At 41.0% G+C, this 16,512-nt stretch overlaps 1 protein-coding gene across 2 annotated transcripts in view; it reads right to left on the reverse strand.

The window, feature by feature from the left end:
• Positions 1-16,512, reverse strand: part of LOC109433586 (protein expanded) — a 46,020-nt gene that overhangs the window by 4,629 nt on the left and 24,879 nt on the right. The window contains exons 1-2 of one of the 2 annotated variants that reach the window (XM_062843611.1): positions 250-747; positions 32-111 (exon numbers count right to left, since the gene is read on the reverse strand). In XM_062843611.1, coding sequence (XP_062699595.1) covers positions 32-111; positions 250-262 — 93 coding nt within the window. In that variant the 5' untranslated portion in view covers positions 263-747. Of the gene's footprint in view, positions 1-31; positions 112-249; positions 748-16,512 lie in introns of those variants that run through there. The other variant, XM_019710019.3, reaches the window with a different exon arrangement.

The raw sequence follows: 16,512 nt of genomic DNA on the forward strand, positions 1-16,512 counted from the left end.
GTTTGTGTCTGGAAGAAGGGAGTTAACTTACGTGCGTGTGTGACGAACGCCAGCTTTTCGGTCCGTATTTGGACAGTTTGCTCTCGGGGTCGGCAAACAAGTATTCGCCATCTGTGGAAACACAAAAAGAAAATCGGAGTAGTATAATTAGCACTTGGTCGAAAATATTCCAAGGATAACATCGGTAAGGGAATTATTTGCTGTTGCTGCAGCTGTAGAAACAGTGTTAATTGTCACTTCAAGCGTCACCTTTGAGAAGCATTCGAACAATTCACTGATTGTCAGGGGAAGTCGCCATATGGAAGCCATGGATGACGAGGCCCTGATTGTATAAAATAACTTCCCACCACAGTTTCGAAAGTTTTACAGTGTCATAAATTTAAGCTCGATGATCACCGGAGGAGAAGATTGCGTCGATCTGTACGACTGGGAAAATGTGGATATCCAATCGCTACGGAATGCGACTTAATTGCAGTTGTCGATAGCAAAAAAAGGCTGTTCAGTGCAGTTAAATTGAGTATGATGTCGTAGCACTCTCGCTGTGGGGTGTGGTAAGTACATGTAAATATTTATAAACGGCGCCAGTCTCGCATCATTTAAGGAGACATTGCAAAGTATGGGGACCCCCACCCTTCTCTGCTTCCCCCGTTTTGCATCCAATGCCGATGAGGTGTGATATGAGAAACCTCTGCTGTGTGAGGTGGCCTTGAATTGCGAAACTAGCGTGAGCTACCGCGTATGTGCCTAGAAATATTACCCGTTGCAAGAAAATAGAGAGCGAAAAAGGTGCAAAATCGCTAATAGACCTCCGCTGGTATGTTTAATCGTTATGGTGTCTTCTACAATAAGTGCGCGAATTGGCCAAGGAATACTGCGCCGAAAACACCGAAATGATTTTTCTTACAGGCGGAGATGTATGGGTGATTGCGCGTACAAATTTTCGCGCAACGCATAATACAGCGTCAAATGATGATGAGAGACTTGCGGCTTCCAAGTAGCCACCCTTTAGACATTGATGGGCTGGCGAGCTGGTGACGTTGATGTGAGCTACGTATCATCAAGTTAGTTCACGGATCTATGGACACTTTCAGCTAGCGGCTAGATAGGTGCTGGAACAGCACAATTCTCGATACACATACCGAGTGACTTCACCGCTGCGCAAGCATTCGCGTGTAGAGAGAGAGAGTTGGCAAGCTTTTCAACGTGTCTCTCTTACTCGCGCACTCGGTTGCTCAAAACCGATCGGAATGCATATTAATTAAATGTTCGGCCACAAGGGGCGGCGATGGGACGGGCGGCTGTAAAACTCGTTCTGGCTGCCATTAGATGTCGATATTCATACGTACTCACGTATCAAATGTCACTGGATTGCGCGTTTTCTCGTAGCTTCTCGTGAAACTTTGGCGCAAACCCGATTGCTGCAGGGTATAATATCGTTCAACTATTTTTTTTTTCACTTTTTGATTATGAGTGTTGGTATTTATAGAATCTTTAAGGGCGGACGGGACGGTCGAGGAAATATCCGCCATTGCTCTGTTGCTACTAAGATGGTAATCTCAGATTCTACTTCATATAATGGAACAAAAATCTATCATTGTGTATGCTCACTTGCAGTGCATATGCTGATTGTTTTTCAGCCTCATCTGTGCGATAGAAATCGAGATTACCATCTTCAAAATCGCGAGGCAAATTGTTAGAAAGAGAGGGAAGATAGGAAAAATAACACAGCGTCCCGATTCACCTTAACGATCCTAAGCAGACGATGTCTATGTAATATCATTAATGATGATAAAATATTACTGACTATCAACAGTCGATAAGCGACCGATTCTGTGACCTGAAAAATAAGTTCTATGAGAGCCCAAAACAAAATTTAGAAACAGTTATCGGAAATCGGCACGCGTGGATCGTAAAAGGGTAAAAGGCTGTTTATTTCGATCTGTCATATTGCATTGGTACGGAAAACTTTCATTCCTTTACTTACGATAATGGTCTGCTAGAGAGATACTTCAAATGTAAGAATATTTGAATCCGAAAACGCACTAGGAGGCACCCGAGTGGTGACCTGATAGACCACGGTGCTGGATCACTGGAGATTTAGGACGTTATAGGTTTGAGGTTCTACAGACAGGTCATTATTTCGTAGGAACAAAAGTTTGGACTCGATTTCCTAGCGGCACGAGTTCAAGATACAATACAACACTCATTTCAAAATCCAAAATGTCAACGGTTTATGGGAGTTCATGTACACAACAGTGCAAAAAGGTTATGGTTGGTTGGAGCAGAAAATAAGCCAACCCATCTCAGCCAAAAAACAGATACACGATCAGAGCATGACTGCAGAAGTGCATTGAAGCACGCATCGTAACGATATGCGGAGATTTTATGCAACTGTCAATAGTGTGCGTCACAATACTGCGCCAGTAACTGCCTGTGCAATGATCGGGAAGAAAAATTGCTGATGAATAAATCAGTATCTGGTATCGATCAGAATCAGAAATAACATAGCTGATGACGATCAAATAGTGGAACCCACAGCAATGGACGAGTTAAAGAAAGCCCTAAAGGAGCTGAGAATCCAGCTGATTTTTCAGCGAAACTAATAAGGTTTATGCTCTTGGGTTTTGCTGACGATATCGATTTGATCAGCATCGATCGTAAGGCAGTGGAGGAAGCTTTTGTTCATCTGAAAAGGATGTGGACAATTAACTCGACTAAGGCAAACTACGTGGTTGTGGGTAGAGATAGCGACAGGCCTTGTCAGTCTTCAGGGTGTTCTTAGAACCGCCACAAAATCAAAATTGTTTCAGTTTAGTTTTATGACGCGTCCAATGATCTGTTGTTACTCGGGGAAAGATTTGATTGCAACCCAAAATCGAAATGATGTTTATACATATGTGGAATCCAGCATCTTTAGAAAGTTTCATAATATAGCATGCGTGATTTCAAATAAATCTAGACCAACTGGATCCACATCAACTCAGAAGATCAGCATCACCGTTTCTGGATACAGAAGCACAAATGTGATGGGGACGGACACCAAGCCGAGAAGAAAAGAAAACGAGAACAAAAATTTGGAATATTCAAATCTCTTTCTTGTTTCGTTTTTCTCGTCCATCCCGTCGTTCCGCGGGCTCCATCGTAGGTTACCAACCAACTGCTGTATAACCACCAGTGCCAGCTTCTACCGCGACTTGGTTCGCGAGGGAGACCCGAAGAAACAAGTTTTATTCGATAGGTATGGACGCGCGCGCGCGTTCGAGAGTCGCTCAATGTGTCCACCTTCTTGTCCCACAACCGCCATCACCACCACCGTCTTCTTCGCTGCACACTCACACAGCCCTGTCCGTTTGGCCAAGTGTCTCTCCTCCGTATCATTGAAGCTCCGAGCTCTGACTTTCGCTTCAAACGGTGGGCCACGCATCGAAACGCGAACACCGGAGGAGGCCAGAAGTGGCGGCTGCGACGCGGCCATATAAAACCGGACTCGCCCATAAGCCTTGAACTCTCCCTCCCCGCGGGGTCTCTTGGGCAAACAACACATACATACACACAAACACCCATACATTGACCCACCCGTTTGCTTCGTCACCTCAAAAGAAGCTTTTCACATTTTTCTCGCGCGCGCGGGGCGACCGAATGCTTCGGTGTCCACCTCAGTCAGCAGAGGCCCTAAACTATTCATTTTCTGGCTGGGCTCCACGTGGATGTTGCGCTGCGCTGCTGTTGCCCTTCTCGCAGCTTGAACTCTCGCTCGGTCAGAAAAGAGCCCGGAGAAAAGAAGAAAAACAAACTCGTTAAAATTTTAATCGTTATCATCCAACTCCGTCTTGACCAGTTTTCGCGAGGTCCAACGACGACGACGAAAAGTGGGCTTCGACCTCGTGTCGCACGTTCCAAACGTCGACGTCGTTCAAGTCTCCAAGTGGATCGAAACCAAAAAAAAAATGTCACAATAGGAGCCTGCCTACCAGACCAGACAGATGAAAAAAATTCAAAAAATGAAAAGAAGTTCACTTGGTTTTGGCTTTTAAGTTTGCAGCGAACCAGCGAACGCTACAACAACGGGCGACAGCAGCAGAGCGCAGCGCAGCCAGTAGTGCAGCACAAGAGCAACCAAACAAAACTCAATTTACATAATCGATTTGTATTTGTCATCATCAATTTTACTTTTGGACATTGATTTTTTCATTCCGTTTCGAGCGCGTTTCCCCCCCCCCCCCTCATTGACTTGACGACGACGGTCAGCCCACCGCAGTACGCAGTCCAGTCCCGGTCCTACCTATCTCGAATCGCGCTAAAAGCAAATTTCAGGAAAGAAGCGGATCTTCGCATTCCGACAATTTCTGCGGGAGGGATTGTCGCTTGACGAATCAAAAATTGAAATATTCGGCAGGGTGGAGCTGTTGGCGTGGAGTTTCTCCTTTGCAAGTTCCAAAGATATTTTGCAATACACGCTAAAACCACTCAGCACTAAAATGCATAATTTCCAGACTACACCAAAAGTGTGTAACACTTACACATTCACAAAATCAGCTCCTGCGTCCGCAAAATTGTGAAATTCATAAAAAAAAATCTACGGCAATCTAGCTAGGTTTACTAGTGATCTTGGTATTAAACAAAAAATATCGACATTTCGCATCTAGAAGAGTGTACGAGCTGTTTTTGTGAATGCGTAACTGTAACACATTTTTGGTGTGGTCTGGAAATTATGCACTTATGAGTTGGTCTTACACTATTTAGGTGCTGAGCAGTTTTAGCGTGTAGGTTTATAATATAAGACGGATGGATGTAAATAAAAAGTCCAAAATTGATGGTTATTGACCGATATCGCGAAAGATCAAATTTCACATTCTGTTCCGCTAAAGGCACGAAAATGTTAGTGTTTCCCAAGCTACGAAATTGGTCAGTGTCGCTAAGTGGCACCGGGGTCACCAAACAAGGTGACGAACATTTTGTTTAGAATTGACGTAAAACCGAGAATTTATGAAATTTGGCCAATTGTTTGCTTCGCTAGAGACATAAAACTCAAGTTTGGGGTGATAGTGTAAGTATTGAATAAGAATATAGTTCTATAGTTGGTACACTAGAAACTCTTTTTATGCACATGGCTGGGACTGCATAAATTATTATTATTATTATTTTTCTTTATTATAGAGATTTACAGCCCTCGGCTGGTTCATCTCGTAGCGACTGCATAAATTAAAAATGAGCATAAATTAAAAATAGGCATAAATAGAGGGAAATTTTTGTATGTATACATTTAGTTTGGGCCTCAATGAGCGAATTTAGTTCGCGAGAACGGGTCTTGCTCCATGGACTTTGAGGTGGGACTAAGGGAGTTTCCAGAGAGCCCAAAAAAAGGGAGTTCCATGGGGCTTCAGGGGCGTTTTGAGGAATTGTTTCAGAAGATTTGAGGAGCCTTTTAAGGGCTACTGTCAAGATTTGTTGGAGTTTTAATTTGATAACGGGGAATTCAGGGGCATTTCAATAGCATTACGGGGATTTCAAGTACGTTCGAAGGGGCTTTAAGGGCAATTGAAGGGATCTCAGGAGCCTTTAAAGGATAATGCAAGGGGTTTGAAGGGCGTTTCAATGTAGTTAAGAGTCTCCAGGATTTCAGTACAGTTCAGAGAGTTTCAGGGATTTTCTGGAACATTTTAAGGGCGTTCCTTAAGGGTTTTAGGGGTGTTTGATAGCAGTTCAGAGCCGCTTCAAAGGGTTTCAGAAGCATTTCAAATTAACCCCATTTTACGCACCTGAGATGATCCGAAACTCCCGAAAACTCCTCCGTAACGCCTCTGAATCCCACCGAAAATGCTCTGAAACTTCCTGAAATGCCTTTGAAATCCCCCTTATACCTCTCGGACCCCATGTAACGTACCTGAGAGGCTCCGAAACCCCCGAAAACGCCTACGTAACGCTTCCATAACGTCTCTGAATCTCGCAGAAAATGCTCTGATAACTCCTAAATTGCCTTCAAAATCACCCTTAAACCCCCTCGGGCCCCAGGTAATGCATCTGAGAGGCTCCGAAACCCCCCGAAAACTCCCCGTTACGCTTTCATAACGCCTCTGAATCCCACCGAAAATGCTGTGAAACTTCCTGAAATGTAGTCAATTCTATTTATTCGATCGATTCATAGTACCGTATAATACCATATAACCCCAATAGATTGACCACCTTTTATCCGAACACTTTTAATTTTGACCTTCCCTAGGGGAGCGGGTCTAGAGTGGACCTCGATAATGCACCTGAGGTCCGCGACGTGATACCTGGCATCGAACCCAACTCCCGACAAACTCACAAAATGTGAGTTCTTTCTTCGGAAAGGAAGTAAAGCGTGTGTCCCGCGATGAACTAGCCTAAGGCTAAAAATCTCGGTTTACTACACATTATCCTTCCCTAATTGCATATTGCACATTGAAACTAAAAATGGTTCAACATTATTTTGACATAAATAGAACAGTTCGAAACCGAACGCGTACAGCAAGCAAAGTTCTGAAACCTAAGTTTTCAAAAAACCTGTAATTCTGTATATACAGATTCTGTATCCGGAAATAGCCGTACAAATCTGTAAAATATAGATTAATCTGTATGTGTGGCAACCCTGCTTAAGTACTCTTGGGTACGGAGTACGCTATCAAACACGAGTACTTGGATGTTTGGCGTTTGGTGTGCGAGAAAACGTACAGAAGTTGAACATAAGTTGAGTTCGTGGTAAGACTGTTTTTGACATAGGGGCTTACGCAGTTGTGCGTAGATGCCAGACGTGAAGTGATAGATTGTGTGAAGATTATTGTAAAGCGTCACAGTTCGCCTGATTGCATAACTTACAGGCGTTTATATGATAGATATGACTCCTGTGATAGTTGGAAAAAAGAGAAACAGCTGTTTGTAATCCGTTTCTAGTTCTAGTGATAAATGACAAGATGTATAATCTGTTTTAGGATAAAGATACAACGAAGCCGCACCTTGAATTTATGAGAACACAAATATAAGAAGTTTTATGATGGTTTGACCAATTCATCAAATTCGCCAAAACTATAGCTGGATTAGGGACAAGGTATTTGGAGTACATAGCTAAAACTTTCTAGAGCACCGTTTTTTTTAGAACCCTTGAATGGATTTGGATCAAAATGGATCACACTGATGACGACCACTAAACAATCAGCATGAAACATTTTCAGCCTTAACTGATGATGAAACTTCTCGAAGGATTTCTACCAGAGAGCACATGACCTTTTCTGGACAATTTTCTGAATGTACAACATTCCAATATTCAGACATTCGTCTAGGACAGCCTTTCTCAAACTTCTTTACCGACGCGTGTATTGCCTCTGGGGGTGGTGAGTCGCGACTCATAGTTTGAGAAAGGTGCGCTGTCTTCGAGAAGTTTTACCGGCAAAATCAGTACTCAAAATTCCATAAATATCTTCAATGATTCCTCAGAAAATCTGTACGCAATTTCTTTGAAAAAATCTTTAAAATTACTTAACAAAGAATACAGGAGTTAGAGTTCATTTTCAAACGATTTACGATTTATTATTACAATCAAACCGAATCCAACTCTATACTCGGGTTCTCATTTGTTTCACGAAACGTTTTCAGATTGATGAAGACCTTTGAAAATGGTACCTTGTCTAATTCCTGTCAGGGGCTTTAATAAACCACGTAGACCAAATTTTGGCCATCTCAAACACCTTCCTCTACCCTCGTAGACTTTCGTTAAAATTTTTATGGAGCGTAGACTTTGTCTGAACCAACCCTCCCATCCCCAAAAAAAATCTACGTGTCCCTCATCGGTTCCCTCAAATATATAACCCCGGAAATTACTTAATTTACATCTACGTCTCGACTCGAGTCAAGTACGAGACATAGAAGACGAGCTCACAGTTGAGGTCGATATACGTATCTATCATAGGATGCAATCATAAAGTTGGATCAAACGGAATAGAATTTAACTGTATTCTCTTTTACATGCAGATATTCCATTAACACGACCAGATTTTTCGCAAAGTACATTGCGCCGTAACGTCGGAAAATAGATAACCTCCGTTTCCTTTGATTTGGGAGATTGCAAGCCAAATCATATTTGATATGTATCATCTTCTTAAAAAAGTGTCATCGAATTTCATGGAAATAATGTCATGACATTTTTCATTTTCCACCATTTCCGATGCAAATTTCCATCCGTGAGCAATATTAATCTTAAGTGTCGATTAGTTTTGGAAGGTTAATCATGTCGCCGATCAGCGACATTTACACAAGCGTATAGCAAAATGACATTTTCATGACATTTCCTATCCAGAGTTCATTGCTGTCAGATACAATTCCGTCAGGGATTTTTCAAAATAATGCTTGGAGTAAGAAGTTAAAGAAATATCTTTTATTGTTGGTGAAAATCATGGTGTAATTCCTATGTTGAATGTTTTAAAATTCCTTGTAATTTCCAAAATAGTGCTACGTTACCATGTCAACTATAAATTTAGACCAATGAATTCTACAACTCCTCTAAAAGCACACTCTGAATTCCCGTTCAAATCAAGAGCCCCCAACCAAAGGCATGGCATTCAACGGAAAGTTACGTGATCACGAAGTTCGACATCCAGTTGAACGATTTCAACGAGCGAGCGAACGAACGAACGAACGCTGAAATCTCACTCGAACGACCAACCAACCGGGCCGGGCAGCAGGACAAAATCACCGGTTTACCAAATCGCTCCAAACGCGACGTCGTCGTCGGGTACGACCACGACGACGACGATGATGATGATGTGCGCGAGCGCGAGGATGACATGGCATGGGGCTGCGGCTGCGGCTGTGGCTGGGATGGGACCCCGCGCCCATGAATGCTGTTCAACAGGAAATTTGCCTCGGGACATATGAAAAGGCGAGTCGTCCAAAGCACCAGCTTCAGCTTGGAATGAGAGGTGGGCGCGGGGTGGGGATGCGGAGACCTGCGGCGAGTGGCGTGCGAGATGTGGACCCAGGTTGGCCCAGGTTGGCTTGGTAGTAGGTACGAGCGAAAGGGGAGTGGACGACGACGACGGTGCGGCCGGAATGCCACAGCCACGAATCTCCTTCCATAGGCGAGCAGCCAGCAACGCGAGATCAAGCCAAAGAAGATTTCACGAACGGTACACGGTGGGAGGAATTCGTGGTCAAAATGGGCTTGGAAGTAAGACTTCACAAGGGATAACCCAGAATGCTAAGACTTACACCGATGCGTTGATACCTATTATCTATCATTCACAAGGTTCTAGCTAGACTATGAAAATTCAATAATTTTATATGTAGAGAAGAAAGAGCAAGTAGATAGAAGATGTAATGTTGGAGAGAAGGTCTATCAAATTGTCTTCCCGATCATTGCACAGGCGGTTAGTGGCGCAGTATTGTGTCGCACAATATTGATAGTTTCATAAAATCTTCGCATATCGTTCCGATGCATGTTTTCCTGCGCCTCAGTTAGAACGCTATGTTCGTGCTGCCGTTTCGTTTGCTTAGATGGATTGGTTAATGTTTCTACTGTTTCGAGAAGCCGTTGACATCACTCTGTCCATGGGTATCTTCCTCTCGTCTAGTTTCTGATGAAACTATGTAGCGACCACTTCGCCGTACAAGCGTTGGAAATTGAAACGAAATCACTCTTTTGACCAACTTTCCATCCCAAATATTCCTTTGTACAACTGAGGAACACCAAGCAGGAGGCGCGGGGAACCAAAGGAAAAAAGGAGAAAAACGAAGCATGAATAAAAACGAGGAATTTCATTTCACGAGAGCAGCAAAAGTAACAGCAATAGCAACAGCAGCAGCAGCAGCGCAGGATCCAATCGAAAAGACATAAGACGCGTGTTTAGTAATTCAGGTAGCTGTTGGGCCCTGTTGTTGTTTTCGTTGATCTCGTGTGGTTGTTTTTCCATCGCCGTCGTCGTAGCCGTTGTCGTTTTGGGTCGACGTCGTCATTTCGTTCGCTTATAAATTTGTGTACCCATTTCTTCTTCCCCGTCTTGCGGGCTGGGCTCAGTTTGAGACATTCAGGTGGGGTTGAGAAGAGCCTGGAGCGAAGGGGTATAAAAACAGAATTGATCCACCTTTCCAGAGCTGTGGTAGTTCGAATTACAGTGAGAACTATCATTTCGACTTTTAGCAGTGTTCTAAGAGACCTTTCGCAATTATTGACTAAGAGCTTTTTTTTCAACTCAAAAGTTTAATCTACATTCCAATGTATATGATAGGCACGATGTGTTTCTAGGCCCGAATCAAGTCAAGAATATTTTCATTACAAAAATCCTGTACCAATCGAGTCTCGCTTCAAACAACCTCAACAAGGATTTTAGTACTCTCGTTTTTACAGATTATAGTAGCACATAGGCTCAAACCAAAACGAGAGACGAACCAGCCAAGGGCTGAAAGTCTCTCAAATAAAGATAAATCAATCAATCAATCAAACCAAAACATTTCAATTGCGTAACATCTGTCTCCAACAGTAGATATAGTAACGTCAAAATAAACGCCAGGAGGCTTACTTCATCTATTCCTTGAGCCTTACAAATGTGTTAACACTTTCTATGGAAAAATCAGCACTATGAAAATTACTGAACAGCTCCTGAATTCATTATTAACTCATATATGTAACAAAACTGTCAATTGATGAGTACCTAAATCATTTCGAACAAGGGATTTTTAAAATCCCAATCACAGTTCGGGTTTGGATTCGGAAACTTTACAAATGTTTTCCCCTGGACTTCCCCTTTCAAAGTGATGCCAATACCCTTCAAAGAATCACCCCAAACATTACCAATCAGCCTTTTTGGGGCTCTTGGCTAAGTTGCCGGGCGATGGCTTATCTTCCACTGATGGAACCATATTTATGACAAGATGGAGATTTTGTGTACATCTCGCCCCCAACCAAACCCCAACCGAAAACCGATCGAAGAGACGTCGTCGTTGTCTGTCGAGTGAAAGAGTTGAGCCGTGCTCGTTTCATCAGCCAGTGGCAGCAGCAGCAGCACCGGCGCATGGCTAAACGGTTGTTGTACGAGCTCGCGCCCGCGTCCGCGAGGGGGAAAATAAATGGCCTAGCCCTGCTGGCTGGACGGACACTGAAGAAAGAATCGACGAAAAATTGTGCGCATAAACTGTGGCTGCCACTATAAATCACCGGATCAGCATTTTTAAATTGCACTCGCGCCACACAAACGGGGCACAAAGGTGCGCGCCCAGGTGGAAGGGGAGATATGTGGGGGTTGGGCTGGTGCACTCGGACGGATCGGAAGGTTTTCGGACTTTGAGGAATGTCGATCCATTACGGAAGGTATGTGCTGAAATGGATTTAGGTTTTGAGATGTGGAGCTAAGATGGAATTTGTGGAAAAGGTGCACGAGTTTGGATGCCTGTTTGCTGGTTCTTGTTTGCCTGGAGTTTAGTATCAGCATACATGCCACGAATTGGTTAATTTGGCCGAAAACAGGCTTCGCCCCTTGGACCGTCACGCACCCTCCCTTGTGCACGAGCTTTCTTTTCATTGCAACTATGTTAGGGGGCATCCATTTAGTACGTCACGCTAGAAATGGGAATTTTCAACCCCCCCTCCCCCCTTCGTACGGGTTTTGCCTATACCTAGCACATTGCTTGTCACACTTTTCAGAACCCCCCCCCCCCTCCCCCCTCTAAGCGTGACGTACTTAATGGATGCCTCCCTATCATTCACATAACATTTGAATAGGAATTGATCATGTTTCGTTACACAAGTAAACCTTTAAAAAAGAGGGATGGAAAATCAGCTTGGGATGTACTTCACATGAAAAATCACTTGTGCGGTGGTTGGTGTTAATGAAGTTTTTAGCATTTTACAAGGAAAATTTGCCCATTATTGTTCAGACTCTAATAATTATCTGAATGGAGATTCCCTTCGTGAATTCTGAGTGAATTTGGAAAAACATTTGACTTAGTATATAGCGCATTTAGTTCATCACTGGACTATCGCACGAATTTTCAAGAGTGCGAAAACGTAAATAAAAGTGCGCGATTGCAACAAATCAACTCGGTGTGTTCAGCATAAAACAAAGAAATAGTGCGCCGAAGACATCAACTGGATTTGATGCAATCGCGCACTTTTATTAACGCTTTCGCACTTATAAAGACTGAGTGCGCAGTCCAGTGGTGAACGAAATGCGCAATATATCAGCATTTAAACTATAAGCTCGTACGCCAAACGGTCACGACCAGTGCTGTGCAATATCAGATTGGTTAATGTCTTACGACACTCACTGTGAAGTGGGGGTCAAATGACAAATGCCGACCAGTAAAAAAATGAATCGAAGCACGCCAAGGAAACTCAATCAACCCTCGTTCAAGGCAGCATCTACAATATCCAACAGCTCCTATCGCATCTTCTTCCTGAAACATACGAGGAAACACGAAGCTCTGACTGCTTGATATTTGTGTGCTTCGCCTCACAATGTTCAGTGCGTATGGAAGCTCGCTTGCAATGCGGATGCGTCCATCGTACTTCAGCACATCAGTCTCTGATTGAGACTTCCCTTCACATTCGTTCACACGTTCGTAAATTGTGGAGTCCTACAAGAAGGTCTTCATAATTCACAAATGTTGGCATTGATCATCCCTTTAACATGACAACTTATTTCAGGACGCAACTAATTGGGCATTGATTTTTCAAGGTGTATGCTATGCACAAGCTACTCTGGAAATTTTCAACAGTTTTCCTCGGAATTCTTCACGAATTCCGAACAATTTCATAATGAGCTTTTCAAGGAAAGTCATCAAGCTCTTCAAGGAATTCATGTGCGACCTTTTTGAAGTGTTCCTTCTTGATTTTGTCCAGCAGCTTCTCAAAAACTTTATCCCGGAATTTCTAGTCTAGTCCTTCAGGTATTCCTCCGGATGTTCCAAATTCAGAGATTTCCACCTGATGATTGTACACATTTTTTGAAAGATTTTCTCAATAAATTCCTCAAAATGTTGTCCCTAACTTTTTGATAAAATTAATTCTTCTCTTTCACGAATTCCAGAAGAGTTTCTATAGGAAGTCTAGTATATATTTCTTTAAAAATTCAGTCAGGAGCAACAATGCCAAATAAAAAGATTTTTCAAAAAAAAAAAAAAAAGGAAACCCCTTAACTTTGGGAATTTTTCTAGAATTTTCTGTAAGAACTCCTCCTTGTACGAGTTTCTCTATCAATAACTGTTCCAGCAGTTCCTTTAAAAAAACCTTAAGGATTCCTAACCAGAAATGCCAGAATAATTTATCAAAAATCTGTATCAATACAGATTTTTCTGTACCGCCGTATTCGAGGGTATAGGGGCTGTCCATTAATTACATACGGGTTTATAGGGGGAGGGGGGGGGGGGGGGGTGCCATACAAAAATATTTGGCTTTCAATACAAAAAATCTTACAAGGGGGGGAGGGGGTGTCGAAAAATCGCAAAAATTCCCTTACGTAATTAATGGACAGCCCCATAGTAGATACTGAGAGTCCAGAATTTCAATAGAATCACTATTTTTTGACGGTGTTTATTTTTACTGGTGTTTAATTTCCTAAAACATGTGTAAAAATGTATAAATTTTCATAAATTTTTTATAGTTTAATCAGCAATTTATAAAGTTTTCATTAAATTTTTTGAAAATAACTTCAAATTTAATCCTTTTTGGAGAAATATGTATCACATTATAAAAATCTGTATTTTCTGTACTCTGTATCTTGTCTGTATAGAAGGTCAAAAATCTGTATAATACAAAAAAAAATATCTGGCATCGTTGCTCCTAACCAACATTATCGCTGTACAACAGATGGATAAGCCACACTACAGCTAGATTTTGAACATTTTGACTGAATAAGCTTCTCTGCTTTTTTTAAACTAGCGTTTCTCCAAGCAATGAATTAAGAATTGCCTTCACGGAGCTTTTCCAAGAGTTTTTCCACAAATTTCTGAAGACCTTTATTCGAAGAATTTTCCCAGACCTTTTCGAAGTGCTCCTTTAGAAGTTTATCTGGATGGAATTTCGCTTCTCATCCAAAATTTTCTAATAGGTTTTCTGCTCTTTCTTCATGAATACATTTCTGCAGGCATTCATACAAATATTTTTTTAGAAATTTCTTCAGAAATTGAACTACAGGTTGCTAGATAGCCTTTTCAAAATACAAAATGCTTTTATTAACTCTATTCGGATTTTGGTCGAGATTTTTTTATGGATTTACCGAAAGAATTTCTTTCGTTTCTTTTAGCAGTTGCTCAACCACCAGTTCGTTTAAAAATCCTCTAGATTTTGTTTTGTGTCAGGAATTTTAATAAAATTTCACCAAATATTACCTACAAAAGTTCCTCCAAGAGAAAATTTCCATTGAGAAGTGACATCATGGAATTGGAATAACTAAATAAACATTTTCTGAAGAATTCCCCTGGTGTATCTGAAGGCACTCCTAGAGAAAGAAAATTATAAATTTCCTAAGATACTTCAAAAGAAATTCTTCAAGTGATGCTAGGAGAATTTTGTTAAGGAATTTTCTAAAAAAAACCTGAAGAAGCTGTTGGGAAAAGCTCAGGAAACTTTTCTAGGAGTCTCCAAAGTATAAGGAGAAATAACAAGAGAGATTGTTTAGAAGGAATTTCCAAAGAAATTATTACAAAAAAATCTTTAGGGACTTCCAAGAGAAATATCACAAGGAACTCCAGCAAAAATTCCTGAAGGAATCTATTCAGCAGTTCCTGAGGGAATTTCTGGATCAACTTTCTTGAATGATTTCTCCTGAGTTTAGCAGTTAAGCAGACATTTCTAAGCCAATTCTCTATTTTTTTACAGAAATTTTTCTGAAGTTTATTCCAGGAATTTATCCGGCAGCTTTTCTAAAAATTCATCAAAGATTACCTTCAGTAGTATCTCTAGGAGAAAAAATTAATTGGGAAGTAACATAATGAAATAAAAATTAATAAACAAACATGTCCAAAAGAAATTCCCTGGGAACTCTTACTGAAGGAAAAAATACTAATGGAACTTTGGAAATTCTTCAAAACTTGTGAAGGAATGTTTGGAAAAAAAATGTCAAGGAACTCTGAAGAAACTACTAGAGAAATATCAGGAGGACTAAAGTATAGGGAGGAATTCTAAGAGATTTTTAGAGAGAATTCCCAAAGAGATCATTGCAAAAAACTTTTGGATTTTTGAGGACATTTATAGAGGCATATCAGAAGGAACTCCAGCAAGAATTCTTGAAGATTTTTCCCAGAGTTCCTTAAACCATAAGGAACGTCTAGAGGAATTTCCAAAGAAACTCCTGCAGTAATTTCTAAAAAAACTTCAAAAGAAAATCCTAAGGAATGTCTTCTTAAAATCCTAAAGAAACTATTAGAATCTTAGGAGTACTCATAAAAGAGTTTCTAAAGTATCTTTGAAAGAAATTTCTAGAAAAAAAATATCGGAGAAATTCCAGAATGAACTCCGGCAAACATATCTATAGGCATTTCTGAAGGCATATTTGCAGGAGCTCTTGGAAGAATATTTGCAAGAACTGCTGCAGACATTGATTAATTACTAGGAGAATCTCTGCAGTTAATTTTGGGGGATTTTTCAGAAAAAAATCCTGGAGAAATTGCTGCTGGAACTGTTGGAATAATTCGTAATTGAGTGATTGATTCATGAAGTGATTCATGAAAGAACTCCTTCAGGAGCCCTTGAAGAAAATTTCCTAAATAGTTACTGCAATAATTTCCAAAGGAATTCTAAAAAGAACATCTGAAAAAACTCCTAGGGGACTCCTGCACGAACTTCTACAAAAATTCTTGAAAGAGCTCTTAGAAGAATTCGTACAGGATTTCAACGAATTTCTGTTAAAATTCTACGAATTCCATCAATAGTTCTAGATGTAGTTTGTGTGAAACTACTGCGAAAATTACTTTAGGAAATTATCTAGGAGTTTTTCTTAAAAATCATCAAAAATTTTCTCTAGAAGTACCTCCAGATGCAAATTTAAATTAAGAAGTCACATGATGAAATTAAAATTAATTTACATTTCTTGAAGGGTTTCCCTGGTGATTCTAAGGGAACTCCTAAAGAAGAAAGGAAAGCCTACTAGAAGTTTCCAAAGATACTCTAATAGAAATTCCTGAAGAAATTTGTGTAGGGACTCCTAAAAATCCCGAACAAATTACAAGAGAAGGCTCACGAATGTGGAGTAACTAAAGTATAGGGAGGAATTCCAAGAGAATGAAGAAGTTTTTTTTTAGAGAAATTGCAAAGACTCCTGAAGAAAAAAAACCTAAGGGTCTTCCAGATAAATATTAGAAAGAACTACAGAAAAAATTCCTGACGGAATTCCTCCAGCCATTCCTGGGAGAATTCCTGAAGCAGTATCTCCTAAATGGATTTACTCTGAGGTCCTTAAGAAACTCCTAGAGAGATTTCCAGAGAAACTCCTATAAGAATTTTCAAAGGAACTGCAAAATGAATTCCTAGAGAAAATTCTGGAGAAACAATTTAAGAAATCTTAGGAG

This window comes from Aedes albopictus, unplaced genomic scaffold (genome assembly GCF_035046485.1).
Source record: "Aedes albopictus strain Foshan unplaced genomic scaffold, AalbF5 HiC_scaffold_35, whole genome shotgun sequence".
Taxonomy (NCBI): Eukaryota; Metazoa; Arthropoda; class Insecta; order Diptera; family Culicidae; genus Aedes; species Aedes albopictus.